This window comes from Arabidopsis thaliana, chromosome 3 (genome assembly GCF_000001735.4).
Source record: "Arabidopsis thaliana chromosome 3, partial sequence".
NCBI lineage: Eukaryota > Viridiplantae > Streptophyta > Magnoliopsida > Brassicales > Brassicaceae > Arabidopsis > Arabidopsis thaliana.
The window spans coordinates 19,310,001-19,332,611 of NC_003074.8; the positions used below are offsets into that span (position 1 = coordinate 19,310,001).

Here is a 22,611-nt window from a genome sequence, read left to right on the forward strand (position 1 = left end):
ATCGAAAACCAAGGACCAAGGTAGCATTATGCTTTTGATGATGGGGTCTGAAAGTGTGTTACCACTTACCACCTTGTGACAACTTTGGAACACTGAGTATTGGTGAAACCACTACTCAAAGCTTAAGCCCGTTCGCACAGTGACCCGGCTTTGAGCTTATGAAATAATGGACTCCGGGGTTTGGTGAGCCTGACGAGATCGAGGCCTGTCTTGTGCACGGCTACTGGAGAAGTGGGGTCGCAATATCTGAATTCACGATGACCGCTGATTTCTAAGACATCGACGTTGTCTTCGATGTTGTATTCTAAAACAAGATTGTCTCCCACTTTAAACTGTTTCTCCACGCTCCAATAGATAAAATCACAAAAGCACAATCTGACCGACAGTATAACAATAAGCCATCTAGTTCACAATCAATGGGCTGGACTAGATGATTCATTAATTAAAAGAACGTCATATGACCATAACTTGGTGCATTTTCACCATTGTTTTGTTACTTTGCAATTAGTAATTCATCAAAGTAAAAACACTTGAAATAACAAAGATCTTTTCATTCACACTTTTTTCGAAACAAAAGAGAGGGAACAACACTTTTGCCATTCCCTCTCTCTCCCGTGGAAAGGAGCTGAATTACAAAAGAAAAGCCGATTTGGCTTTATCTTAATGATGATGCTCTCACTTTGCCTTTGGGGGCTCTCTATTTACATTCTTTTTTACATCCATTTTCCCATATCTCTACCTTCCCTAGAGACACACAAAAGCTTAAAAAACACAGCAATTTTCACACACACACACAGAAGTTCATCTTTATTTAGCCACTCTTCTTCGAGCGCCAACACAAGCTTCTTCCTAAACCTTCCTTATGATGATATCTGAAACCTGAACACAATAACAAGAAGATAAGCAAATTGAAACTAAACTCTCAAACTGTATTCATATTTACACATTGAGATTTCAGTGTTATACCTAATTTACTTTCACCGAATTCAATCCCTAAAGATCACAGCATCTGCAATCTCCATAAGCGGTTGCAATGACTCCGGCGTGAATTTTCTGGCGAAGAAATAGTCTAAACTCGAATTAGATCTCCGCAGAGAGTGAATCAGCTGCGGCGAGATCTCAGAGGCATCGTACGTGTGAGGATGACCACCAACACTACCGGTCCAATTAACACGTGTGAGTGTAAAGTGACTACATCCTTGAGGATCCTCAAGAGACAACAAAGTCGGAAAATAATGTTCTTCAGGGTAACAAGATTCAACATCAAGGCATGGTAATTTGAATTTCCTCCATAGCTTTCTCTCTTTGATCACCATTAGAGCATGACGTTTCGCTAATACGAAGAACTGAGATCCAACACGGAAGTCTTGGTACTGGATCTCAGGAAGCATCGCGTCGTCTCCTCTTGCGTTGTATCGTTTCAGAAGGAACGGTTCATCGGAGAGGATCTCGATGAAGCTTTGTTGATGATGATCGGAGAAGAGGTGGTTGTGGATGTAAGAGAAGGAATGGAGAGGGATACAGTGTTGTGAGATTAAAGCGAAATAGAGATTGTTAGGATCGTCGAGGATTGCGTTTGCTAGTAATCGTCGTTCGGCGGAGATTAACGTCGGAGAAGCTCGTGCGGTTCTTCTCGCCGGGATGAACTTAGCGTTGATTGATGAAGAATCGAGAAGAGGAGAGACGGAGGAGGTTGGATCTGCGTGGATGTAAACGTTGTAGAGATCTTGGTGACCTTGGAAGAAGCTTTCCCAGAGAGGTAAGAAGGTTAGATCGGAGTTTGTTAGGAAGAGGAAAGCGATCTTTGGGGGTGGATTTGGAGAGAGGGAGATGAGACGACGGTTGTTGTTGGTGGAGGAAGAGACGACGGCGCGGTGGAAGAGAGAGAGGTCGTCTAGGTCATCGGCGGTGGAAATGAGGGTAGAGGAAGAGAGAAGGATGTGTGGTGAGAGGATGAAGAGGAAGAAGAGAAGAGAAAGAGAGAGGAAGAGAGATAGAGAATAAACGAGTGTAGAAGATGAGAACATCTCTCTGTATACAACAACACAGAATTTCTCTGAGGAAGAAGAAGAAGAAGAAGAAGAAGATTGATTGAAATGAATGAGTTAGAAAAAATTCTGATGTGACAATAAAAAGGAAAAAGGGGAATAATGACGTCAGCAAAATGGGGACACGTGAAATTATTTTTAAAATTATTTGGGACAATCGACACAGTTGCTCTATCGCTATTTGTTTACGTGGGGCTGTTCTCTCTCTATTTATATAATAATGAGATACGGTTTTTTCAGCAACCAGATTTTAAAGTTATCTGATTAAATCTAATAATAGGATAGAGATAGAGTCACAGAGACATGTTGTTGACTTTATGACATTATTTTATTCTTTGCTTATCCACTCAGTCATCATTTATCTCACCAGTCAGACATAATGTGTTGTTGTTGTGAATTTGTAGATGCTTCCGACTATACCTGATTACCTGGCCATTCAGAATCGGTTTGGATCAAAAAATTTGGGTTTTCGGTTTAGAAATCGAAACAAACCGAATTAGTTGAAACGAACCGAATAGAAATTCGGCCAATTTGGTTTTGCATTGGCGTGTACCTTGTGACTACATGTGTGTGTGTTAGATGAGATCTATCCACCCATTTTTCAAATCATTTTTGTCGTTAAGCTATCAAGATTCTGATATTTTCCTGCTCACTTTTGATTCCCAAAACAAAAAACTTTCTTCAATTATTCTATTCATCTTCTCATGGCGGCTCTCTCCACCACCTTCTACTACCACCCACTCTGCACTAACCACCGTACAAAGAGACAAGCCTCAAGCAGACACGGAGTTAGATCTATGAGAGTGATGTCTTGTCGGAAGCAGAAATTACCAGAAGAGAATGAAGGAGTGATCCAGAGAACATTGAGAAGGATGATTTCAGAGGCTGGGAAGATTGGGAAGAATCTGAAGCCAGAGAAGAAGAAAGGAGACGTCAAGGACCTGATGCTTATGAGTCTCTCTTTTGCTGTTTATGTTTATATCTCTCAACTATTGGTTTGTGCTTACTTCTCCTGGCAACATCTCAGCTTCCCCAAATCTTCATGGTAGTAGCTAAGCTAGCTCCTCCTTGTAAATTCTGCACAAATCAGTAATAAGATAAGAAATTCAATTCCGACATAGGAGAATTGAGAGTTGTGATCTTTCACTTTGGTCTTATATAATTGAATTGTTAAGCTTCTCATACCTCTTTATCTGCTTTAACTCCGGCAGAAAAGGCAAACCAACCATTGCGATAACACTATCAACCAGTTAAGGCTCTTTGTTTTAGAGCCGAAAGGAGATGCAAGAGCCTCGGGCAGAGTCGCTGAGTATGCCTTGAAAACCAAAACTTTGACCGTAATTGTTAGAAAGAAAGAGAGATTCCTAACCATTTCGTATTGGCCTCCTCCAATTTATCCTCCTTAAACAGAGAGCCCCATCCATTTTCCTTCTGTGTGCTGCACCAAACCTTTCCTCCATAGTCATATCACTGCGAGCTTTTCCCTGTACAATCCAACCTCTAAGTCAGCTATAAGCAAAGAGCTTGGGATAAAAGCTTGGTTGTGGAGTGTTCAGGTAAGGAAACAAGAATCAGCAAATGATCTTAAAGAAAAAACGTTCCTCCTTTGTTTCATCAAATCCAACAACTTCAGCGTCATCTAACAATTCCGCTATAGATGGAACATTGGGAAAAAGAAGAGTTTCCATCTCTCCTATATGCTAAATTCCCAGCAAACATGCAAGAGCGCACGTTCACCAGACTTGATGCTGGAAACACCAATAGCTAAACCGGCCATTACTTGTATCTCTGTTCATAGAGGACATTTCACTCCTTAGTTTTTAATCTTGTTTAAAGCTCTGTATACTAACATAAACATGCATGAATCAGCTTTAAAGCAACAAAAGAAAGAAAGGAAAACTCAATTTCTTTCCTCCCAAATATTCTTTTTCATTAGGTTCACATGAAACGCAAGATTTAAGACCTCAGCTTTACTATCAACTTTAGGTAGGTAAGACTACCTACCATTTTGAGAAGGCTCACAATGCAAAAATGGAACTCACCATCCTTGACTGATTCGGTTTCAGCTCCAGCAAACCAAAGTGTTTCTAATAAACTTGGCCGTGCATTGAACCACGGAGTTCCAAAATCAATGTCTGTTTAAATCATTGGCCCCAGAATTTGAACTACACACAGAGTCACAGACATTCATTACGATGGTTGAATGAAATGGTCTTGACTAAGAAGTAAGAACAACTATGCACAATTGAGAAACTATTAGCTCGATTTCCAGAAACTATCACTATCGTAATATAAAAGTCCCAGGATCGACCAAATCGGACGAGAAAGACTCAATGAAGAAACCCCATAAAAACATGGTCGAAGTCAGTATAAACAAAATCAAGAGTTTGGTCGTCGTTGTGGATTTGGAGGAGAGGAGAGTGAGCTTACAGAGTATGAGAAGCGAGAAGCTCAGGGGAAGTGTGACTCGTCGTCGTCGTCTTCGAAGTCACTCACGACCATCGAGAGATCTGATGATTTTGGTAAAATATCAAAAAAGGACTTCAACTTTTCACTTAAGTCAAAACAAGCCCCTATAAATAAATTCTGTTATTTAAGCCTTGAGGCTTGAGCTGCGTCTTTGTTGTTCACTAGGAGAGTTATTTGAGCGGATAATTTACTAAAACTGAATGTCCATCTCCCAAACAAACATTTTACGTTTTCATGTTATATAAAAGAATACTATATCGTTAGCTAGAATATTGTAGTTAAATATTAAAGTAGTGTATTTTACATTTTGTCTGAACTTTGTCATCTTTGTTTCATGAATGGTCAATGGTGAATAATGGGGAGAGAAGGAACGTGAATAAAGGGATCCACAAGTGTCTCCACCATTTTCTGAGTAAAAACAATCACATCCTTTCATTTTCAAACCCCTAAACCAAATTGTAAAGTCAGAAAAAAAGAAAAAAAGAAACACACATACAAATCGAAAAGCTTTTCTTCATCTCCCACGTTACAATAAGCCCTAAGAACGAATAAGGCAACTACAGAGAGAAAAGATGAATTCAACTACAACAAAAAACGTTTGTGGAGACAAATGGTACCTTAACCTAGACAGGCCAGAAGAGGCATTGAAGATTCTTGTATTCATTGCCATTTTCGTCGTCCGAACTCTCCTCCATTATCTCATGAAGCCTCTAGGCCAACCTTACCTCACCACCGACTTTGCTGTATGTCAAATATCTTTTTGTTCTTTGTCTATCTCTTTTGATTTCTATATTAACTCAAATTTTCTATGCATCAGATAGGGCTAATTCTAGGTAATATTCCAAGGTTTCGAGGGGCATTCTCGGGGCCTTACTCTATAACCCTCAACAACATAATAGAATTTGGAATGATCTGCCATATGTTTGTCATGGGTCTAGAGATGAATCCAAGCGTTCTTCTCAGACCACCAACCAAAGATGCATTCATTGCCTACACAAGCATGATCACGACCTTTGTTCTCGCCTTTGTCACAACTCCTTTCCTCCACTATACCAAAACTTCTCCTTACATTTTCTCCCTCGCCCTCTCCCTCATGGCCTCAAGCACCGGTTCTCCTATCCTAACCCGCGTCATCGCCAATCTCAAAATCAGAAAATCCGATCTTGGAAAACTTGCATCAGCCGCAGGTGTCCATACGGACATGATCTCTACCTTGCTTTACTGCTTCGGCTTCATTTTCTTCCCTACGGAGAAACCTCTCGCTCGTCCTCTCCACAGATTCTTCAGAGCCCTCCTCATGTTTTGCCTCTTCCTCGCTCAGGTCACTTTCACTTCCATTGTATCCCCAATCTTTCTTAATTGGGTCAACAACGAGAACCCTGAAGGTAAACCACTCAAGGGGTCACACCTTGTTATGTCCCTGGCATTTGTCGTCTTGATCTGCAGTTTCCCAACTTGGCCACCTGAATCAATGTACAACCCAATTCTCAGTGCATTCACGGCTGGTCTCTTCCTTCCAAACAAAGGAAGAATGTCGAAATGGATCATCAACAAAATCAATTACTTGCTCAGCACGGTCTTCTACCCTATCTTCTTCTTCTGGGTTGGATTCATAATCCACATGAGAAACTTTGACATTACTGACAAAATGGCGTGGGTAAGATTCTTTTCTCTTCTTGGCACTGTTATAGCCGGAAAAGTCACCGGAACAGTCTTGTGTGGTTTACTACTCGGTTATCATGTCCCGGAAACCGCATCCTTAGGACTGCTTTTGACCACTAAAGGCCATTTTCATGTCTACTTGGCAGCTTTAGCCATTCGGGTACCATCAAGCTTTCTCTTTATGTTTTGTTATTTAAGCTATCATCAAAGTAAGATCTTTACTCTCTTTCTTTTTCGTTTGATGCAAATGCAGACTAACAGGGTGAAAAGTACGACCGGTGCATTGATCATATTTATCATTGTCTTCACGGTGGTCTACTCCCCATTCGTGGTCATGGACATCATCAAACGCGCTAGAAAGCGGGTGCCTGTGCACATCATGGCGCTTCAATGGCTCGATCCAACAACTGAACTTCGGATCTTGATTGGTCTCCACGGTCCCCACAACATTGGTTCTACGCTCAACGTTATGGAGATCTGCCATGGTGGCCGTGAGCCGGGTTCCATATTCTATGCGACTGACATGGTGGAGTTGACTGATGAGATTGCAGCCACGCTGAAGAAGGGCGGAGGAGCCGGTCAGAGTAATGATTCAGTGACGGTAACGGATAGGTCGGTGACGGAAATGAGAGAGAGTATAACGGCAGCTGTGAATGGGTACGGAGAGCTCCGCAATGGACAAGGTGTGACAGTGCGGCGGATGCTGGCGTTGTCCACGTTTGTGACCATGGCCCATGACGTCTGCGGTTTGGCTGATGAACTTATGGTTTCCATTATAATTCTACCGTTCCATAAACGGCTGAATCCTGATGGTACTCTCGATGCTGGTCATGCTGGGTTCCGTCATGTGAACCGCAAGGTAATTGTTCCATCTCAGTAATACTCTGTTTCTTTCAGTTCTCAGAGAGATAATTTGGCATTTGTGTGTGCAGATTCTGAAGAACGCACCATGTTCAGTAGGAATTCTTGTGGATAGGTCGTTCGGGCAAACAGAAGAGGCATGGAGACCAGGAGCGTCCATGGGCATTGCTATAATATTCATAGGTGGCAGAGACGACCGAGAGGCACTAGCCTTCGCTGCACAAGTGGCTCGACATCCTGCTGTGAAATTAAAGGTTATACGTTTCTTGGAAGACAAGAGCTCTCAAAACGCACAAAAACGAAGCAGCATCCTGAACAGAGCGAGTGTGGTAGATCAAGAGGAGGAAATGAAGCTTGATGATGAATGTTTTGCTGAGTTCTACGAAAGATACATAGCTGGAGGTGGAAGAGTGTCTTACATGGAGAAGCATCTCACCAACTCCTCTGAGACTTTCACAGCTCTTAAATCACTAGATGGAGAGTATGGGCTGGTGATTGTAGGAAGAGGAGGGGGAAGAGCGAGCAGTGGGTTAACCACCGGCCTCAACGACTGGCAGCAATGTCCAGAGCTTGGTCCCATAGGTGACGTTCTTTCAGGATCAGATTTCTCACACAACACATCAATGTTAATTATTCAGCAGCAGCGTACTCGGGGTCAGCTAGAAGGGCTTCATGATGACTTCACTATACTGTGAATATCTGTACAAATGCACTTTACTTAGTAGCTTGGGAAGAGTAGTAGCTTCACCATCACAACTCTTAAAGAGACTTTGTACAATAGTTCAAACATTAAGCGGTTTATGTAGATAGAATGGTAAAAAGAAGAGGTAATCTAAGCATTACTTCATAGCATCCTGAAATGGTGTTGAAACATAGAGTTAAAAGAAGTTACAGGCCGATTTGTTTTTGATTTATACAAAGCATAACTAGGGAAAATTTCCCAAGCTCATTATTAGTCTTGATTGGTGCTTAGCAAAAGACAATGTAAAACGTTTTCCCCGATGTGCTGATGGAGAACTCCAAGTTCCTTAAAACTGATTCGAAAACTTGGCCACCTCTGCCTGAAAACACAGAAGGGTATACCATAAGACCAGGTACATCAAACAACATCAATAGCATTTGATATTCGTCTAGCTTATTAACCACATAATCAGATAAGTATATCCGAAGAGAGAAACTTATGTACCTCAAACTGGTTCTTCAAGTAGTCGAGCTCCTTGTCCAAGTCATTGATGGCCTGGTTGTATGCTTGCATTGGGGAAGACTGGCTTGTTGTGTGAATCTACATACAGAAACCACTTTCACAATTAAACAACAACATACAAGATCTTTCTATAAGTCCTTAAGCAACCAGTAATCCCAGAGGAAACTGTTAACACTAGAAGCTTAAACCAAGAAATATTCACGGTTTCCAAACAACCATACACTACTTTTAAGTTCCTAAACCAATCTTTTGGATCCTAAGGTCAATCAATGAACTGAAAAAAACGCAGAGGATAGCATTGTTCTTTCCAATTCAAAGCAACAGGCTCTACAGTAGAAGCAACTGAAAAACTTGGAACTTACCCTCACTATGATTTTGTACTTAAGAGGATGAGGAAGTTGGTATCCAGCAAACAAGACATTCTCGTCGCGATGAAGTTGCCTAAAACAAAAATTTCAGAACAGAGCTGACAAAAATTAGGGCTTTCTTCTTTCTGAGAAAAGAGTTGCAAAATCAACAAAAAGACGTACATGCGGACAATGTTTCCAATCGTATGGTCTTCTCTCTCAACCGTGAAGGAAGCAGCATTGATGATCTTCGTATCCCTATCATAAGAAACCCTAGAACATAGAAATCGAGAGGGTTTAGCACATGTAAGAGGACTATCGAGTATGATTTCGAGTGATAGAAACTTCAATTACTTCTTGGTGCCTTCAGGGACGACGAATCGCTCATATCGTTCGGGAGCATTCATGGCTTAATCGGAGATTTCAAGCTTCGCTCTCTTTTTCGCCGCAGAGAGACAGTCAAGAGTTCTTCAGTTTCTTTCTGGCAAACAAAATATAATACGACGTCGTTTTTCATAAAAGAAAAAAGATCGAATCTCCACGTGTTATATTATTATTGGTGTATACAGTTTGGGTCGGATCGGGCCGATAAAACATAATATTTCCGTTTAAGGACCTCTAGGTTTATATTATTTACACAATAAAGGACGAGTGATTTAATTCAGAAACCTAACAAAAAATTCAGGAAAAAAAGAAAAGAAGTCAGATCCCTAAAAATCGAACCCGAAAGCGTAAAACTTGAAAACCGACTATGGCCTTTCACGTAGCTTGTCCAATTACATGGTATGTTTTTTTTTCTTTCTTTTGGCGCCTCCTTTACTCGTTGGCTTGTTTGTTTTTACTAATCGAATTGTTCTAATTTGGGGGTTTTCTTCTTTCTTTCGTTCTTTCTCCGCAGCCGGAAAATTTGCTTCTGCGTTTTGGGGTTTTCTCGGAATCTTCATGGTAATGAAGTCAAGGATGTGTATCTCAAAGAGATCCATTCTCTTCAGGAGTTCGTGCGAAACCCCTGGGATGCTGAGGTTTCCAAGGACGGTACCGTTCAGATCCATGTGCCTAAGCTTGCTGTTTTCGATACTGGTCCTCGCATTGCGGCTAGAAATGTTGGTGTTGGGAGTGATTCGGCGATGGAGGTTGTTGCTGCATCATCGAATTTGGTACCAGCTAAACGCACCTTGGTGTTGCAGAAGAAGGCTGTGGAAGTTTATGCTGCGAATGATTGTTCTGGCGACTTAGAGGTTCGAATTCTTACTTGCGAAACTTGTTTTTGTGGTTAGGGGTTACTGCTATGTCAATTGAATTGAACTTGTTTATAGGAATCTGTCTTTGTGAGAAAACGTGTTTTCAGTGATGTTGATTATCTGTATCTCGTGTATGTGTTTTGGTGTTGTCCTGTCTTTTCGGGTTCTGTAATCTATGATTTATATGTAAACTACTTGTGATTTTTTGGATGATTATGAAGTCTATTCTCGTCAAGACACTAATTCAATGTTATGTCTTTCTCTATGTAGGTTTCAGTCAAAGACCTCAATGAAGAAGATCATGATCATCACAGTGCAAGCATAACATGTCACATGTGCTATTTGGTTGAAGTTGGGAAGAGTGAGAGAGCCAAGATGCTTTCTTGCAAATGTTGTGGGAAGAAGTATCATAGAAACTGCGTGAAGTCTTGGGCCCAACATAGAGGTATTGTTTCATAGGAATCTATTGTTTATGACTTATGAGTCTTTCTGCCTAGATTCTTATACCGGTTTTTGCTAGCAGATCTTTTTAATTGGAGCTCTTGGGCGTGCCCATCTTGCCGAATCTGTGAGGTATGTTCGGACACAACTTTGTGCTCAATGATTATTCTTGCTCTTTACATGCTGGGCTAGGTATGACTGCTGCTTGATTATTTGTATTCTTTTGATCATTTTTCCTTTAGGGCTGCGGGACTTTAGGGGATCCAAAAAAGTTTATGTTCTGCAAAAGATGTGATGATGCATATCATTGTGATTGCCAACATCCTCGGCACAAGGTATAGTATTTATTGCGTCTGTATAAGGTTCTTATCTTATCTTTTGCAAATTGGTTTATTTTAATCTCTGAATATTACAGAATGTTAGTTCTGGACCCTATTTGTGTCCTAAGCACACCAAATGTTACAGTTGTGAGTCTACAGTCCCTGGGAATGGCCAGAGCTTACGGTATTTAACTTTTTGCCTTGTGATACTTGAAATTTATTCATGTAAAGTGCACTATCTCTTATTATTCCTTCTAAACTTTGCAGGTGGTTTTTGGGGCATACTTGTTGTGATGCTTGTGGAAGGTTGTTTGTTAAGGGGAATTATTGTCCTGTATGTTTGAAGGTATATTTACATATTCTCCTCCTCGGTGATAGGAAAACGTGCGCTCTGTTTCCAAGCATCATATTTAGATATTCTTGGCCATAATTAATAGAGTTATGTATTTTGGAGTTGTTACCCTATACTATCCAGACATCTGTATTGCAAAAGCAGTTATTTGCAGAATTTTCTTACATTCTTTGAATTGACAAATTATTTTGATTTCATCACGTAGGTTTACAGGGACTCGGAAGCAACGCCAATGGTGTGTTGTGACTTTTGCCAGCGCTGGGTTCATTGCCAGTGTGATGGAATTAGGTACATATCGTTAATGAAATTGTACTTCTGTGTCCTGTAAGCATGTCTCCCAAGTGTGTATCCAAATACTTTAAAATAACGCTAACTTTGTAAGCTACCATCGCAGCGATGAGAAATATATGCAGTTTCAAGTGGATGGGAATCTTCAATACAAATGTTCTACTTGTCGTGGGGAATCCTACCAGGTGTGTTTCATGGGTCCTTAAGTCTTTTTTGCTATCTCATATTTGTCCCAGGTTCTAGTTGATTGCTGTGAATGACAATTTGGTTATCCCATTTTCTCTTTTCTGATTTGTGTTTATGATGCCAGGTCAAGGATCTTGAAGATGCTGTACAAGAAATTTGGAAGCGAAAAGATATGGCTGATAAAGATCTAATTGCTAGCTTGAAAGCTAGTGCTCGGGTTGTTGGGCAAACTGGTGGTGCCCCTCTTATGAATCAGCCTGGCTCTGTGGAAAGAAAAGTTTCTGAAAAGGCTATGGTCAATGGTGAAGAAGAGAAGCCATTGAGAGTTCTCAGGATAAAAAGTAGCAGGCCTCAAGATTCAGATAGTGAGAAATTTGGAAAACACGCTACAGAGCTGAGCACTGTGAAGGCGAAAAAGTTGGTGATAAGTATAGGTCCTCGAAAGACAGGGGTTACAAACTCTACGAGCTGCGATGTATCAAAGACTGCCTCCAAATCAAATGGTATGTGTAGTGTCATTTTTGCATGTTCAGTAAACTTATATGAGAAAGATACACTCTGATTATTTTCGGTTTGTTCTTTCTTTAAAATTGGTATACATAGACATACTTATAAAGAGCTTTGGTAATTACAGGAAAGCAAGAAAAATTGCAAGCAGAGGAAACGTTTTCCCGGGAAGAGCGTCGCAGCTTGCTGGGAAAGAATAGTGACGAAAAGAGAGGGTCTCGAGGTGAAGTAACTACTTTAAAGGCTGAGGGCGGATTCATAGGGAGACACTCAGATGGTAAAGGAGATTTAAATAGTGGCTCGCATGATTCATCGCAGAAAGATTCAAGGCGATTGTTGAAATTGAAAATAAAAAAACATAATCCCGAGGGCCAAGAAAGTGAAGCCCCTAGCATTGTATATGAAAGAAGTAAATCTGGTAAAGGACATAGGTCAAAGAGGAAAAGAGCATCACCTCCAGCTGAGAAGTCAGCGTTCAATGAAGATGAAGATGTATCGCTGTCACGAGAAGACAGTTTGTTAGACGAAATGCTTGACGCTAGTTGGATTCTGAAGAAGTTGGGGAAAGATGCGAAAGGAAAAAAAGTTCAAATACACGAGGCCTCGGATGATTCATGGTATATGAGATTATATTGTTTTTTGCTATTGAACTTCTTTAATTATTCCAAGTCTCTAACAAATGAGGAACCAAAAAAACAGGGAGAAAGGAGTTGTAAGTGAAGTAGGAGGAGCTGGAGGCACCTCGAAGTTGATGGTGACGCTAGAGAATGGAAAAGTGAAGACGGTCGAGCTCGGGAAGCAAGGGGTTCGATTTGTTCCTCAGAAACAAAAGAGAACGAGAACGTGAGGCTATCTATTCTTGAGTATCCACATTTAGAAACAACATGAGCTTCTTCTTCTTCTTTATCTTCTATACATCTAGAATATGTATGTAGCTTGATTAGCTTCACGAGAAGAGGTACCTGCTTAGGGAAACAAGAGGTTTAAATTGTAAAAGATTTGAGAAGAATGAATTCAAACAAGCATTTGATGACTCAAGACTTGTAAAGTCAACCCAACAACAACACATGATGTAATTGCCACGCGTCAACAGACATAACGTAGGACCCTTCTGCGGATAAGAATTACCAAAAAATTTTACACAAAAAAACATTATTTGGATGAGAAATGAATACGGAACTAGGGAATTAAAAGTGTCGGTCTACAAATATAGCAGTAGATGCTAGAAATGGTAGGGAATCATATGAGTGATAACATAAAGTTAAAATTGAGTTTGGGAGTTGTGGAATTAAGGGTAACACGTGATAATGAAACCAATCTTCTTATCTCTTCTTCACTTATTGAATCATCTAACGTTATTTCAATTTTTGTTAGGTACTTGTAATAATAACCCAAATAAAGCAAAAAAATAATAAAATCACGATCTGCGTTTCCCCTGAAAAAAAAAAACAGAGAGAGGAAAAAAAAATGTTGCAGCTGTTTTTCACGATAGCGTTCTCGGCGGCGCCGTTAACGTTGTACATACCGCCGATAAGATGTTTGACGGTGTTTGTGGAGACGATGGAGGAGATGGGAATGGAAGGTAGGGTTTATAGCTGGAGACTTTTTCCTCGAGCCAGAATTGCTTGGTCAAGGCTTCTCGATTGCTTCTTCTCCTCTTCACGTCCTCTCTCTTCTTAAAAATTATGTTCGTCTTTCTTCTCCTTGTAGATATATGTTCTCCTTAATTTCCCTTCTTGATATGTTTTTAATTTGAGATTTAGGTTTTTGGGTTTTGGTTCTGTTGTTGTTGATCTTAATAAAATGATTAGAGATGGATCTGAATTCTAATCTTATCTTTATTTTAAACAAATCGTTGTATGTGTAAAAGTAAGAGATTGAATCAAATTTGCCCAGAATTATATATCTGAGCAAGATAATCATCTCGTTAGTTACAGTTGAATAAAATGAAATTAACAAAAGAATGAATCAATATAGAAAGAATTTGGTGAAGGTTTTCTAGTTGGCTAAAGTGCAAGGCTTTAAGAACCAGAGAACGTCCAATCCCCTTGTTGCTTCTTTGCTTTCTCCACTCTTTCTGTTCTTTTCTTCTTCAGCTTCATCTTCCTTTCTCTTCAACACTTCCTGTGTACAAAACCACCCAAATTTGTTTGTTATGTTTGGTTCTTCTTCTTTCTCTAATTGGTATTGATTAGACTAGAAGAGTCGGACTTTAAAGCTTGTATGTGTCTGTTTTTAGCAGGGAAAAGGAAAGTGTTGATTACATACCGTAGGTTTGGTCCTCAAGGGTTTCAATGTAGCTGTCCGGTTCTCAGAGAAGCATTGAGGAGATGGTGGGTTTGTCCTGATTTGCTGCAGGAATCGTTCGTGTCCTTTGTTCTTTATAGTCTCCAGTTTTAGAGGAACTGGGATGTTCTCTGCATCATCCATTCTCCTAAAAAAAATCCTCACAGAATCCAAAGTTTAGTACTTTACGCACTAAACTCATCAATTGTATACATATCTAAGGCTCAAACATATAAAGGAACTTACTTCTTTCTTCTACCCTCCTCTCCTTTGTTTTTTACAGTCTCCACATTAAGTGAGACAGGAATGTTCTCTGCATCATCCACTCTCCTGCAAATCATCATTAGAAGTTTAGTAAAGTCACTTCTATGTAGGTTGTGCATAACACTATTTTACTGAAAAAATGACAAAACTTACTTCTTTCTTCTACGGTTCTCTTTAAATGTGCTTCCTTTAACATCCGTGGACTCAGGGAGCTTATCTTTGCTTACTTCAAGCAGTGGCTTTCTTTCCTTTTTCAATTCCAAGTCATGAACAGAGTAAGGCTGATTTACTATTTCACCCACTTGATGACTCTCCTTCACTTCAGATTTCCCAGTATCTTCTCTCTCAGTAACCCTTGTGGCTAATCTCTTCAATTCATAGCAGAAATCTGAGATATGACCAAATATGTCTCTCCCTGAAAACAGATTTCTAGCTGATTGTGTGCTCTTTAGTCTTGGAACTTCTTTATTCATCTTCTTGACAGAAGTTGATTTAATTGCTGCTCTCCATGATTTTGCTTGGTAGCTTGGAGGTGTGGCTAAGTTCGGGTTCTGATTTTCACTTTCTTGGTTGTTTGGAGTAGAAGGTGATAAAGCATATCCCCTCCTCCTACAAGTAAATTGAAACAGAGTGTGAACCAAAAAGCATTCAAAGGCTATAGCAAAGAATTGAGATTGGAGATCCTTAAGTTAGAGATCAGTACCTCTGATTCTGCTCTGTTAGAGTCTCATTCGTATCCCTCAGACTTGGATGCTTCGAAACAGAAAACGCAGGAAATTATTAAAGGTGAAACCTTTGTGATTGTCAAGAAACTGTAATTTCATATCTTTATGAGGAAACAAGAAAGTAAATAAGAAGGGAGAAACAAACCTTGGAAGAAGTCGGCGTTGAGAAAAAGTCCTCAGGTCTCTTGGGATGATTACATTCTGGAGTTGAAGATAAAACCAGAATCAGTAAAGAACGATAGAATAGAAGCAGAGATACAAGAATAGTTTCTTTATTTACCAGGTTTGCAGAACCAAGCATCGTCGTCAATGGAGTCAAAATGGGTAGGGGCCAAGAAATCGAACCATTTAGGAGCTCTGATGTGTTCGTAAAAAACGTCTTCAACAAAACGAGAATCGATTCTCTTCCAATCGATATGAGCAGGCTCCATGAGAGAAGAATACACAGAGATACAGAGAGAAAGGATGGAGTTGTTGGTTGGAGAGAAAAAGAAAAGGAGAAGACGAATGTAACCGTTGTAGTGAACGTTACAGGTCCATGTGGACACGTGGCTTTCTCTTGTTACCGTTGCAGCTTTATTTAATAACACTAGCCAATCCACGTGGAAAAAGAAACGAGACGTGGGAAGGGAATGAATGAGTTTCTTTATTACGGGCCATAAACGAGCTTATTGGGCCATAACTGATCTGAGTTCAGGCTGCATTGGGTCGGACCAGCGAGTTATCCGCTCCAACAACTTGATAACGGGTCGGGTCTCCCAGCAAAAGCTTCTCGGGTAAGCCTCCACTGAAACTTGAAAATTTATAAGTCGCATCTCAACGCGCGAAAATTCCGAAATTATAGAGGGAAAATCACCGCGACAATCTAAAATTTTGGACACTCAAAATCCCAAATTAGTCTTGTTGCTTTCATCACCGGAATCACTCAAGCTTCTTCGATCTCTCTCGCGTCGTTTCGTTTCCAAATGTTAGTTTTCTTCTATTCATTTTTTCTTTAAAGTTGTTACACAGATCTCAAAACTAGATCGAATTGTAAGAAATCGAAATTTATTGTAATGTTTAGGTAGGAGAAAACCCAGTTATTGAATCGTTGAATTGAGTCCATTTACGTTTTCTGATTACAGCTTGAAGATGGGAGATGAAACTGTTGACGGTATCGAAGCCAAGTATATATCTGGTCTCAGTACTATAATGGTTGCTACAATTCAAGAAGCCAAGGATAGAATTTCTCAGATCGAGTATATTTTTTGTAGCCAGTTATTTCCAAATTTTCAATCCAAATCCAAAGCTTTTGAAAAAGTTTATTCAGAAGCTCGTCTTGCTGCTTGTGATACTTGGAAAGATAGAGAGAAAAGTTTGTTAGATCAGATTGAAGAGCTTAAGGTAGAGAATCAACAGATTAAGTCAGATAAGGAGAAGTTAGCTGAAGAACTTGGTAAAACTGCTTCTATGCCTCTTAGATTGACGAGTCTACAAGGCTACATCGATCATTTGAAAAAGAAGATGAAGAGTAGATCTAAGATGGTTGGTGATGCAAGAGATTTGTATTATAGGTTAGTTGAGTTGTTGCAGGTTAAGGGTTTGGATGAGCTTAGCGAAGATGGGATAAATATGATTGTTTCGGAAGTGAAGAGCCTTAAGATGAAGACTGAATTTCTTCAGGAGGAACTCTCAAAGAAGACATTGGTGACGGAGAATCTGCTGAAGAAACTGGAGTACTTGTCTACAGAAGCTGCAGATGGTGAAAGGAAGTTGAGCAGCGTTGAAGAAGAGAAACAAAGATTGAAGACTAGGTTGCAGGTTTTTGAGGAGAATGTCGGTAGACTTGAAGAGATACTTAGGCAAAAGACCGATGAGGTTGAGGAAGGAAAGACAGCTCTTGAGGTTTTGCAGGGTAAACTCAAATTGACCGAGAGGGAAATGTTGAATTGTAAACAAAAGATTGCAGATCATGAGAAAGAAAAGACAGTGGTTATGGGAAAAGCAAAGGATGATATGCAGGGCAGACACGGAAGCTACTTGGCTGACTTAGAAGCTTTACGTTGCCAGAGTGAAGAGAAATCATTTGAGTTAGCTATGGAGATAAAGAAAAATAAAGAACTCTCTCGTACTTGCAAAAAGTGGAAGTCCCAACATACTTTTCTCTGCAAAAGGTTTAATTTTACTCCTGACAGTGTTCTTCACCAAAGCAGCCTTGAGGATGAGAATAAAGAAATTGGTCAGCATGAGAAATCAGCAATCTCGAGTTGTAAGTATTAGCCGTCTCTGACCTAGACTACTTTGAACTACCTCTCGCGTTAAATTACTTGCTATAGTCAGTCATCCTTTAGCTGCAGGTTTCTTATTGGTATTAGTAAACTCACCCAGCTTGATTTTTTACTCTCTCTATTACAGATCTTGAAAGGAAACACTCAGAAACTGCTGAAGGAGCAGACAAAGTGAGAATTGGTACTGGCTCGAGTGGCAACAACTATGAGAAAGAGAGTATAATCAAAACAGTGCAGACACCTATCACTTCCATCTCACCAATTGTGCGGTCACCTGGTGCTGCAAAACCTCCACAGCTAAGCGGATTAAAGCGTCCAGCTTCCATTTGGAGAGACACAAGATCTCGTCAATCTCCTGGAGGACATGATCCTCATGATGATTTTCTAGATACTCCCATTGAGAATGTCAAAAGGGTCGCTGGGGAAGAAAAACATGTTCATGATGTTGCTAAGAAAGATGATTCAGACGACGAGACACAGGACATGAATCCTAAACCGAGTCCATCACGACAGCGAATTCAAATTGCAGAAACGAGTAAAAAGAGTTTCAAGCATGTGGAGTCAGTGAGGAAAAAAGCCGAGAGGGAGAATTTGAAAGGTATAGAATGTAAACAATGCAAGAAATTCTATGATGCTGTTCATCCTGAGAATGAAGGAAATGGTAACAAAAGCTTGAGATGTGAACATCATGAAGGTGTGTCGAGGCATCGTTACAGATACGCTCCTCCAATGACTCCTGAAGGGTTTTGGAACATCGGGTTTGAATCCGAAATGTAATTCTGTATCTTGACATTCTTTGCATCTACGTTCTTTGGATCGAAAGACTATACAATAAAGTTTTTCTCTGCTTTCTCGAAGAAAATGTCAACTAAAACTCTTGTGATAAGTTATTTATCAATGATTTAAAGTCAATTCCCTATGCTTTTGTGATCTTCAAGATACAATACAAACACATTCATGCTACTAAGATACTAACTTCAAATCTTGGCAGATATCAGCTATAACTATATCAATATGAACTGTTTACGCATGAATCAATCATACAAACACAAAAAGCATAGGAAATTAATCATGCGGTCTAGAAAAATGTGTAAATACAAACAAATATGGGGGGGGGATTTATTTTAGAAACATTCGGGCTCTTTATGTAAATACAAGAAAATTATGTGTCCAACTGAAAACAACAAACAAATATGGGCCTCCTTTACGTGTTATATATTAGATGCACAACAATCGACTTTTCTGATTACGATTCAATCCTCTCCGATCGTTGGCCTCCTGTTTCCGTTTTACTCGACATCGTTCCGACGACTTTTGACCTGGAATCGACGCAGGTAACAAGATCGTAATCTGTTTTTTTTGTCTAATTCGGTTTTTCTTCTTCTATGGATCTTAATTTGATAATTTTTGCTTTGTTTCCGAGCCGATTGAATTGTTGTAACCTAGGTCTTCCTGCCTTTTGCAATTTCCCTTCTTCGCTCTTAGTTGATTCTAGGTTTCTGTTGGTTAATTTCTGAAGCTTGGTTCTGAGATTTCTAGATTTGTTTTTCCATCTTAGGCGTTTGATAGGATATAATTGTGCTTTTCGTCGTTCTATGGAATCGAGGACGATGATGCTCCTTTTGTATTTGATTTTATTGAAAACTACCAGAAGAATCCGTATGCTATTGTATTTTCTTTTGAGCTTAAATAGTTATGTTGGTTGCTAAATAGTTTGAGAGCTTATCTGTTCAACAGTGACTTCAATTCAACTATTGCACTTGGTTTGTTGGCAATGGACAAAGGAGCACCTCCTAGTATTTTTGTGAATGATGGGTCATTCATGGAAAGATTCAGACAGCTTCAACAGGAGAAAGATAAAGACAAGGATAAGGTTGTCCAAGTTGAGGATTCTAAGCCGGTGAAGATTATATCAAATCCCAAACCTGCTGCTAATAAAATTTCCATTGGATTAAAGCCCAATGATGCCCAGAAGAAAGGTGGTAAGCTTGCTTTCAGCTTGAAGCAAAAGTCTAAGCTTCTTGCACCTCCTGTGAAGCTTGGTACAGAAGAAGATGAGGATGATGAGGATGTTAAACATGAACAAGGCTTTGGATCCGTAAAGCGTCAAAAGTTAGAGCAGAGAGACACACCTGTAAAGTCAGCAAAAGTATCGGATGTTGGTAATGCCTGTTTATATAAATATCTTTGTTCTTTGTGGAAGTTTCTGTGTTGGTTCTACTTATCTTGCTTTTTTATGGTTCCATATTCTCGTATGGGGTTCTCTGTTCCATTTAGTAAGTGTACCATGAGGGTTCTGAACAATTATGCCATATGATGTCAAGAGTCCCGAGTTTCATGTCCATTGCATGTATTTAGTAATGAATCTGTGTGTCTTAACTGAAAATGAGGAAGGCCTATGAGTCCTAAGGTGTCAAGAGTATCATGTATGTCTTAATTGATGAAGCTGCGTTTTTCCACTGGAATGGAGAGGACAAAACAGTGTGGAAATTTAATTGTCTACTTAAATGCAGTGTCTTCCTTAACCAACAATCCAATTGCTGGAAAGATTTGGAATATCTCCCACGCCTGCCACAAGAGTGATTTGCATTCATTGTTCATGGACTCGGTATTAATCAGTTTTATAAGTGATATGCAGCACCACCTCCGCCCAGTGATCCTACTGTGAAGAAAGTTGCTGATAAACTAGCAAGTTTTGTTGCTAAGCATGGAAGGCCATTTGAGCACATTACACGGCAAAAGAATCCTGGGGATACACCATTTAAGTATGTATTTCCTTGTTTCGGAGCTGTTTAACGTTTCTGGATTCTCTCTTTTATACACATACTATGTTGGTACTTGGGTTTTATTGGCGGTGTTTTTTGACCTTATGTATCTTGTGTCCATTTTTCCAACCAGATTTCTTTTTGACGAGAACTGTGCGGACTACAAGTACTATGTATTCAGGCTGGCTGAAGAGGAAAAATTAATTTCACAAACCAAGGATTCTGGTGTACTTCACAGTGGTAAGTATTAGACACCATATAATTATTTTCAGAATATGCTTAGCCAAGCATGTGCAAGGAATATTTGGCTCATTTCTTTTTACTCTCCGAAAAATTTCTATCCTACAATACGAATTTATATGTGTTCTGTAGTGTGAGTGATAATGTGAGGCTGCTCTTCCTGCTACCATATTCTTAGCTTCGATTTCCTTCATTTGTCTTTCCAGGTGATGCAGGCTCGCGAACGTCCACAGCAGCAATCCCTTTGCAAAAGCCAGCTTATCAACAAACAGGATATCAGATCCCTGCCTCAGCTCTCTATGATACTCCTGTGGAACCTGGAGCTTCTTCTAGATCTGCTCAGGCATCAATTACAAGACCCAGCGACAGTATGTTCATTAGCCTTATATCGATCTAGGTTCCTTCCTATTACTGATATCTAGTTTTGATTGTGGGTTATATATGTCTGATCTGCAGGTGACTCCTTTAGTGGGCCGAGGGGTGCAGACCCTCTATCAATGATGGAGTTTTACATGAAGAAGGCTGCCCAAGAAGAGAAAATGAGACGTCCTAGGCAGTCAAAAGACGAAATGCCTCCACCAGCTTCCCTTCAAGGCCCATCTGGTGAGAATGAATCCTAGTGCTATTTATGGTTTTAGGCAGCTGTAAGGTCTTATCGCTCAACCATGTTTGATTTCAGAAACTTCCTCCACAGACCCTGGAAAGAGAGGTCATCACATGGGTGATTATATCCCACTTGAGGAGCTAGATAAGTTCCTTTCAAAGTGCAATGACGCAGCTGCACAAAAAGCCACAAAGGAGGCTGCTGAGAAAGCGAAGATCCAAGCAGATAATGTTGGACATAAACTCTTGTCAAAAATGGGTTGGAAAGAAGGTGCTTACTTGCATCACTCTATCTGTAAATTGGTGCCCTTGTTTCTTTCTGTATCTTGTGCCTTTATGGAGACAAAGAGCTTAGAAAATTGGAGGAGTGGATTACAGGTGAAGGTATAGGAAGCTCCAGAAAGGGTATGGCAGACCCTATAATGGCAGGCGATGTAAAGACAAACAACTTGGGAGTTGGTGCTTCCGCTCCAGGAGAAGTCAAGCCTGAGGATGATATATACGAGCAGTACAAGAAGCGGATGATGCTGGGTTACAAACACAGACCCAATCCACTGGTATTTTATCCATCTTTAGCTCCATTCTTTTTGTGATAGCACTTCTTTTACTCACCATCTGTCTCAATTGTACTACAGGGAAATCCCAGGAAGGCGTATTACTAAGGATCAAATCAATGTGTTATGCGCAATTATTATCTTTGGTTCACCTCAGCACCGTCTGAGCTTTGCTTTTCTATTATAAAGAATGTTCAAGCTTTTAGATTACTGATATATTGAAGTGTTGGTATGCATTGAATTTGCGTTTCAGTGTGCAAATAGATCTCTTTGACAGACATATCAGTTGAAATACAATGGATTTGTTATTGCTAATGACTGAGATTTTGATTCGATTGTCATAACTTTATTAATGTTTTGGAAGTCTGGGACATAATACACTAAGCAGCAAGGTTATTAAAGAGAAAGGTAAATGAAAAAAGAAAAGAAAAGAAAGATGATATGTCCTTCCTAGTTGATGATATCGCAGGGAGGGAAATTAGCAGAGCATCTCTGAGGGAGCTGAAGAGCCATGGAGCGGTCAATGCCAGAGAGTGGAGGTCCATTGGCAAGGAGGCAAAGACAAGGACGACCAAGTGTGACAACGGCAGAGCAACATATCTCGGTCGGTGGGATCGGGCTAAAAGGAGCAACTGCTGCTCTACATGGTATGAGCTGTACCAGCGCGGAGAAAAATGTCCTGCTGCATCCTCCCACTTCCTCCTCGGGCAACATTGGTGGTGGAGGTGGTTGTTGCAGGCCCTCTTGCTGCGCTGCAACAATGGTAAGAACGGTTATGGTCATGAGCAGCGTCATTGCCAACCCAACTCTCATAGCTTTCATCATCATGTAAACAGCGATGGTAATGAGATGACGCAACAACGAGATGCTGCTGGTTTATATACCATACCATATAATGAAAGGGGTAACAATGTCATGCCGTTTCACACCTCTCTCCTACCTCACAACCAAATAGCCTCACGATTACTCCGTGTGTGTGTC

The 22,611-nt window shown here is 40.2% G+C and overlaps 11 protein-coding genes, 5 long non-coding RNA genes and 1 pseudogene across 35 annotated transcripts; 8 read left to right on the forward strand and 9 right to left on the reverse strand.

Annotated features, from left to right (window-relative positions):
* Positions 1 to 58: 58 nt before the first annotated feature.
* Positions 59 to 362, reverse strand: AT3G52055 (annotated as a pseudogene). Its single transcript has one exon.
* Positions 363 to 530: 168 nt separating this feature from the next.
* Positions 531 to 2,281, reverse strand: AT3G52060 (core-2/I-branching beta-1,6-N-acetylglucosaminyltransferase family protein). The gene is made up of 2 exons (NM_115065.3): positions 967 to 2,281; positions 531 to 879 (listed from the first exon to the last, which is right to left on the reverse strand). The coding sequence occupies exon 1, from the start codon at positions 2,025 to 2,027 to the stop codon at positions 987 to 989; it is 1,041 nt and encodes a 346-aa protein (NP_190774.1). The 5' UTR covers positions 2,028 to 2,281; the 3' UTR covers positions 531 to 879; positions 967 to 986.
* Positions 2,062 to 4,685, reverse strand: AT3G52072. 7 transcript variants are annotated; one of them, NR_141676.1, is made up of 5 exons: positions 4,479 to 4,586; positions 4,091 to 4,213; positions 3,234 to 3,836; positions 2,602 to 3,125; positions 2,293 to 2,476 (listed from the first exon to the last, which is right to left on the reverse strand). It is a non-coding gene; the product is annotated as an other RNA (long non-coding RNA). The 7 variants fall into 7 exon arrangements; NR_141672.1 differs by having other exon boundaries at positions 2,062 to 3,125; positions 4,053 to 4,213; positions 4,479 to 4,685; NR_141675.1 differs by having other exon boundaries at positions 2,602 to 3,532.
* On the forward strand, positions 2,718 to 3,466 carry AT3G52070 (RNA/RNP complex-1-interacting phosphatase; the record flags this gene model as incomplete). 2 transcript variants are annotated; one of them, NM_180351.1, is made up of 2 exons in its annotated part: positions 2,753 to 3,093; positions 3,260 to 3,466. In NM_180351.1, coding segments are annotated over 2 exons (342 nt in total). In that variant the 3' UTR covers positions 3,261 to 3,466. The 2 variants fall into 2 exon arrangements, with proteins under 2 accessions (NP_190775.1, NP_850682.1); NM_115066.1 differs by lacking the exon at positions 3,260 to 3,466 and having other exon boundaries at positions 2,718 to 3,224.
* Positions 3,247 to 3,420, reverse strand: AT3G52075 (uncharacterized protein; the record flags this gene model as incomplete). The annotated part of the gene is made up of 1 exon (NM_001339547.1): positions 3,247 to 3,420. The coding sequence occupies one exon, from the start codon at positions 3,418 to 3,420 to the stop codon at positions 3,247 to 3,249; it is 174 nt and encodes a 57-aa protein (NP_001327898.1).
* A 280-nt stretch (positions 4,686 to 4,965) lies between the features above and the next one.
* chx28 (cation/hydrogen exchanger 28) lies at positions 4,966 to 7,988 on the forward strand. The gene is made up of 4 exons (NM_115067.3): positions 4,966 to 5,260; positions 5,335 to 6,339; positions 6,433 to 7,038; positions 7,112 to 7,988. Exons 1-4 carry the CDS (start codon positions 5,090 to 5,092, stop codon positions 7,733 to 7,735), a joined length of 2,406 nt encoding a protein of 801 aa, NP_190776.2. The 5' UTR covers positions 4,966 to 5,089; the 3' UTR covers positions 7,736 to 7,988.
* NRPB11 (DNA-directed RNA polymerase, RBP11-like protein) lies at positions 7,737 to 9,123 on the reverse strand. Of its 2 annotated transcripts, NM_001203135.1 has the most exons (6): positions 8,946 to 9,123; positions 8,775 to 8,864; positions 8,607 to 8,685; positions 8,411 to 8,500; positions 8,227 to 8,322; positions 7,849 to 8,101 (listed from the first exon to the last, which is right to left on the reverse strand). In NM_001203135.1, the coding sequence occupies exons 1-6, from the start codon at positions 8,996 to 8,998 to the stop codon at positions 8,069 to 8,071; spliced, it is 441 nt and encodes a 146-aa protein (NP_001190064.1). In that variant the 5' UTR covers positions 8,999 to 9,123; the 3' UTR covers positions 7,849 to 8,068. The 2 variants fall into 2 exon arrangements, with proteins under 2 accessions (NP_190777.1, NP_001190064.1); NM_115068.5 differs by lacking the exon at positions 8,411 to 8,500 and having other exon boundaries at positions 7,737 to 8,101; positions 8,946 to 9,100.
* A 99-nt stretch (positions 9,124 to 9,222) lies between these two features.
* AT3G52100 (RING/FYVE/PHD-type zinc finger family protein) lies at positions 9,223 to 12,985 on the forward strand (the record flags this gene model as incomplete). Of its 4 annotated transcripts, NM_115069.2 has the most annotated exons (13): positions 9,343 to 9,374; positions 9,490 to 9,829; positions 9,908 to 9,961; positions 10,103 to 10,277; positions 10,356 to 10,405; positions 10,516 to 10,608; positions 10,689 to 10,777; positions 10,861 to 10,939; positions 11,151 to 11,233; positions 11,340 to 11,418; positions 11,544 to 11,922; positions 12,054 to 12,543; positions 12,626 to 12,773. In NM_115069.2, 13 exons carry the CDS (start codon positions 9,343 to 9,345, stop codon positions 12,771 to 12,773), a joined length of 2,091 nt encoding a protein of 696 aa, NP_190778.2. The 4 variants fall into 4 exon arrangements, with proteins under 4 accessions (NP_001327260.1, NP_001327259.1, NP_190778.2 ...); NM_001339549.1 differs by lacking the exon at positions 9,908 to 9,961 and having other exon boundaries at positions 9,223 to 9,374; positions 12,626 to 12,985; NM_001339548.1 differs by lacking the exon at positions 9,908 to 9,961 and having other exon boundaries at positions 9,223 to 9,374; positions 12,054 to 12,985.
* A 172-nt stretch (positions 12,986 to 13,157) lies between these two features.
* On the forward strand, positions 13,158 to 13,827 carry AT3G52105 (DIS3-exonuclease-like protein; the record flags this gene model as incomplete). Of its 2 annotated transcripts, NM_001339551.1 has the most annotated exons (2): positions 13,158 to 13,220; positions 13,301 to 13,606. In NM_001339551.1, exons 1-2 carry the CDS (start codon positions 13,170 to 13,172, stop codon positions 13,604 to 13,606), a joined length of 357 nt encoding a protein of 118 aa, NP_001327258.1. In that variant the 5' UTR covers positions 13,158 to 13,169. The 2 variants fall into 2 exon arrangements, with proteins under 2 accessions (NP_001327258.1, NP_974415.1); NM_202686.1 differs by lacking the exon at positions 13,158 to 13,220 and having other exon boundaries at positions 13,332 to 13,827.
* Positions 13,345 to 13,546, reverse strand: AT3G08230. Its single transcript, NR_141412.1, has one exon. It is a non-coding gene; the product is annotated as an other RNA (long non-coding RNA).
* AT3G52110 (interferon-activable protein) lies at positions 13,750 to 15,895 on the reverse strand (the record flags this gene model as incomplete). 4 transcript variants are annotated; one of them, NM_115070.5, is made up of 7 exons in its annotated part: positions 15,482 to 15,895; positions 15,347 to 15,402; positions 15,180 to 15,229; positions 14,630 to 15,085; positions 14,459 to 14,542; positions 14,195 to 14,360; positions 13,772 to 14,050 (listed from the first exon to the last, which is right to left on the reverse strand). In NM_115070.5, exons 1-7 carry the CDS (start codon positions 15,630 to 15,632, stop codon positions 13,925 to 13,927), a joined length of 1,089 nt encoding a protein of 362 aa, NP_190779.3. In that variant the 5' UTR covers positions 15,633 to 15,895. The 4 variants fall into 4 exon arrangements, with proteins under 4 accessions (NP_001190065.1, NP_190779.3, NP_001325946.1 ...); NM_001203136.1 differs by lacking the exon at positions 14,459 to 14,542 and having other exon boundaries at positions 13,750 to 14,050; positions 15,482 to 15,713; NM_001339552.1 differs by lacking the exon at positions 13,772 to 14,050 and having other exon boundaries at positions 14,162 to 14,360; positions 15,482 to 15,713.
* Positions 14,711 to 14,918, forward strand: AT3G08235. Its single transcript, NR_141413.1, has one exon. It is a non-coding gene; the product is annotated as an other RNA (long non-coding RNA).
* Positions 15,896 to 16,034: 139 nt separating the features above from the next.
* On the forward strand, positions 16,035 to 18,379 carry GR1 (protein gamma response 1). Its single transcript, NM_180352.3, has 2 exons — positions 16,035 to 17,449; positions 17,596 to 18,379. Exons 1-2 carry the CDS (start codon positions 16,333 to 16,335, stop codon positions 18,243 to 18,245), a joined length of 1,767 nt encoding a protein of 588 aa, NP_850683.1. The 5' UTR covers positions 16,035 to 16,332; the 3' UTR covers positions 18,246 to 18,379.
* Positions 18,380 to 18,489: 110 nt separating this feature from the next.
* On the forward strand, positions 18,490 to 21,970 carry AT3G52120 (SWAP (Suppressor-of-White-APricot)/surp domain-containing protein / D111/G-patch domain-containing protein; the record flags this gene model as incomplete). 4 transcript variants are annotated; one of them, NM_001339554.1, is made up of 9 exons in its annotated part: positions 18,490 to 18,802; positions 19,206 to 19,630; positions 20,107 to 20,233; positions 20,367 to 20,473; positions 20,680 to 20,841; positions 20,930 to 21,076; positions 21,153 to 21,347; positions 21,455 to 21,633; positions 21,712 to 21,738. In NM_001339554.1, the coding sequence occupies exons 1-9, from the start codon at positions 18,633 to 18,635 to the stop codon at positions 21,736 to 21,738; spliced, it is 1,539 nt and encodes a 512-aa protein (NP_001327196.1). In that variant the 5' UTR covers positions 18,490 to 18,632. The 4 variants fall into 4 exon arrangements, with proteins under 4 accessions (NP_001327196.1, NP_001327197.1, NP_566957.1 ...); NM_115071.4 differs by having other exon boundaries at positions 18,692 to 18,802; positions 21,712 to 21,970; NM_001125350.1 differs by having other exon boundaries at positions 18,711 to 18,802; positions 21,153 to 21,633; positions 21,712 to 21,970.
* AT3G08240 lies at positions 18,779 to 19,226 on the reverse strand. Its single transcript, NR_141414.1, has one exon. It is a non-coding gene; the product is annotated as an other RNA (long non-coding RNA).
* Positions 21,971 to 22,010: 40 nt separating the features above from the next.
* On the reverse strand, positions 22,011 to 22,597 carry AT3G52130 (Bifunctional inhibitor/lipid-transfer protein/seed storage 2S albumin superfamily protein; the record flags this gene model as incomplete). Its single annotated transcript, NM_001339556.1, has 2 exons — positions 22,520 to 22,597; positions 22,011 to 22,382 (listed from the first exon to the last, which is right to left on the reverse strand). The coding sequence occupies exons 1-2, from the start codon at positions 22,520 to 22,522 to the stop codon at positions 22,011 to 22,013; spliced, it is 375 nt and encodes a 124-aa protein (NP_001319728.1). The 5' UTR covers positions 22,523 to 22,597.
* Positions 22,093 to 22,534, forward strand: AT3G08245. Its single transcript, NR_141415.1, has one exon. It is a non-coding gene; the product is annotated as an other RNA (long non-coding RNA).
* Positions 22,598 to 22,611: the final 14 nt, after the last annotated feature.

What these genes read in the sequence shown, in the direction of transcription:
- AT3G52060 (NM_115065.3), bottom strand. Translation starts at nt 2,027, where the DNA reads ATGTTCTCATCTTCTACACTCGTTTATTCTCTATCTCTCTTCCTCTCT.
- chx28 (NM_115067.3), top strand. Translation starts at nt 5,090, where the DNA reads ATGAATTCAACTACAACAAAAAACGTTTGTGGAGACAAATGGTACCTT. An exon ending in TGGCAGCTTTAGCCATTCGG is followed by an intron (nt 6,340 to 6,432) that starts GTACCATCAAGC and finishes ATGCAAATGCAG; the next exon opens with ACTAACAGGGTGAAAAGTAC. An exon ending in TCCGTCATGTGAACCGCAAG is followed by an intron (nt 7,039 to 7,111) that starts GTAATTGTTCCA and finishes TTGTGTGTGCAG; the next exon opens with ATTCTGAAGAACGCACCATG.
- NRPB11 (NM_001203135.1), bottom strand. Translation starts at nt 8,998, where the DNA reads ATGAATGCTCCCGAACGATATGAGCGATTCGTCGTCCCTGAAGGCACC. An exon ending in AGTACAAAATCATAGTGAGG is followed by an intron (nt 8,501 to 8,606) that starts GTAAGTTCCAAG and finishes GATTGACCTTAG; the next exon opens with GATCCAAAAGATTGGTTTAG. An exon ending in ACTTGAAGAACCAGTTTGAG is followed by an intron (nt 8,102 to 8,226) that starts GTACATAAGTTT and finishes CTGTGTTTTCAG; the next exon opens with GCAGAGGTGGCCAAGTTTTC.
- GR1 (NM_180352.3), top strand. Translation starts at nt 16,333, where the DNA reads ATGGGAGATGAAACTGTTGACGGTATCGAAGCCAAGTATATATCTGGT. An exon ending in GAAATCAGCAATCTCGAGTT is followed by an intron (nt 17,450 to 17,595) that starts GTAAGTATTAGC and finishes TCTCTATTACAG; the next exon opens with ATCTTGAAAGGAAACACTCA.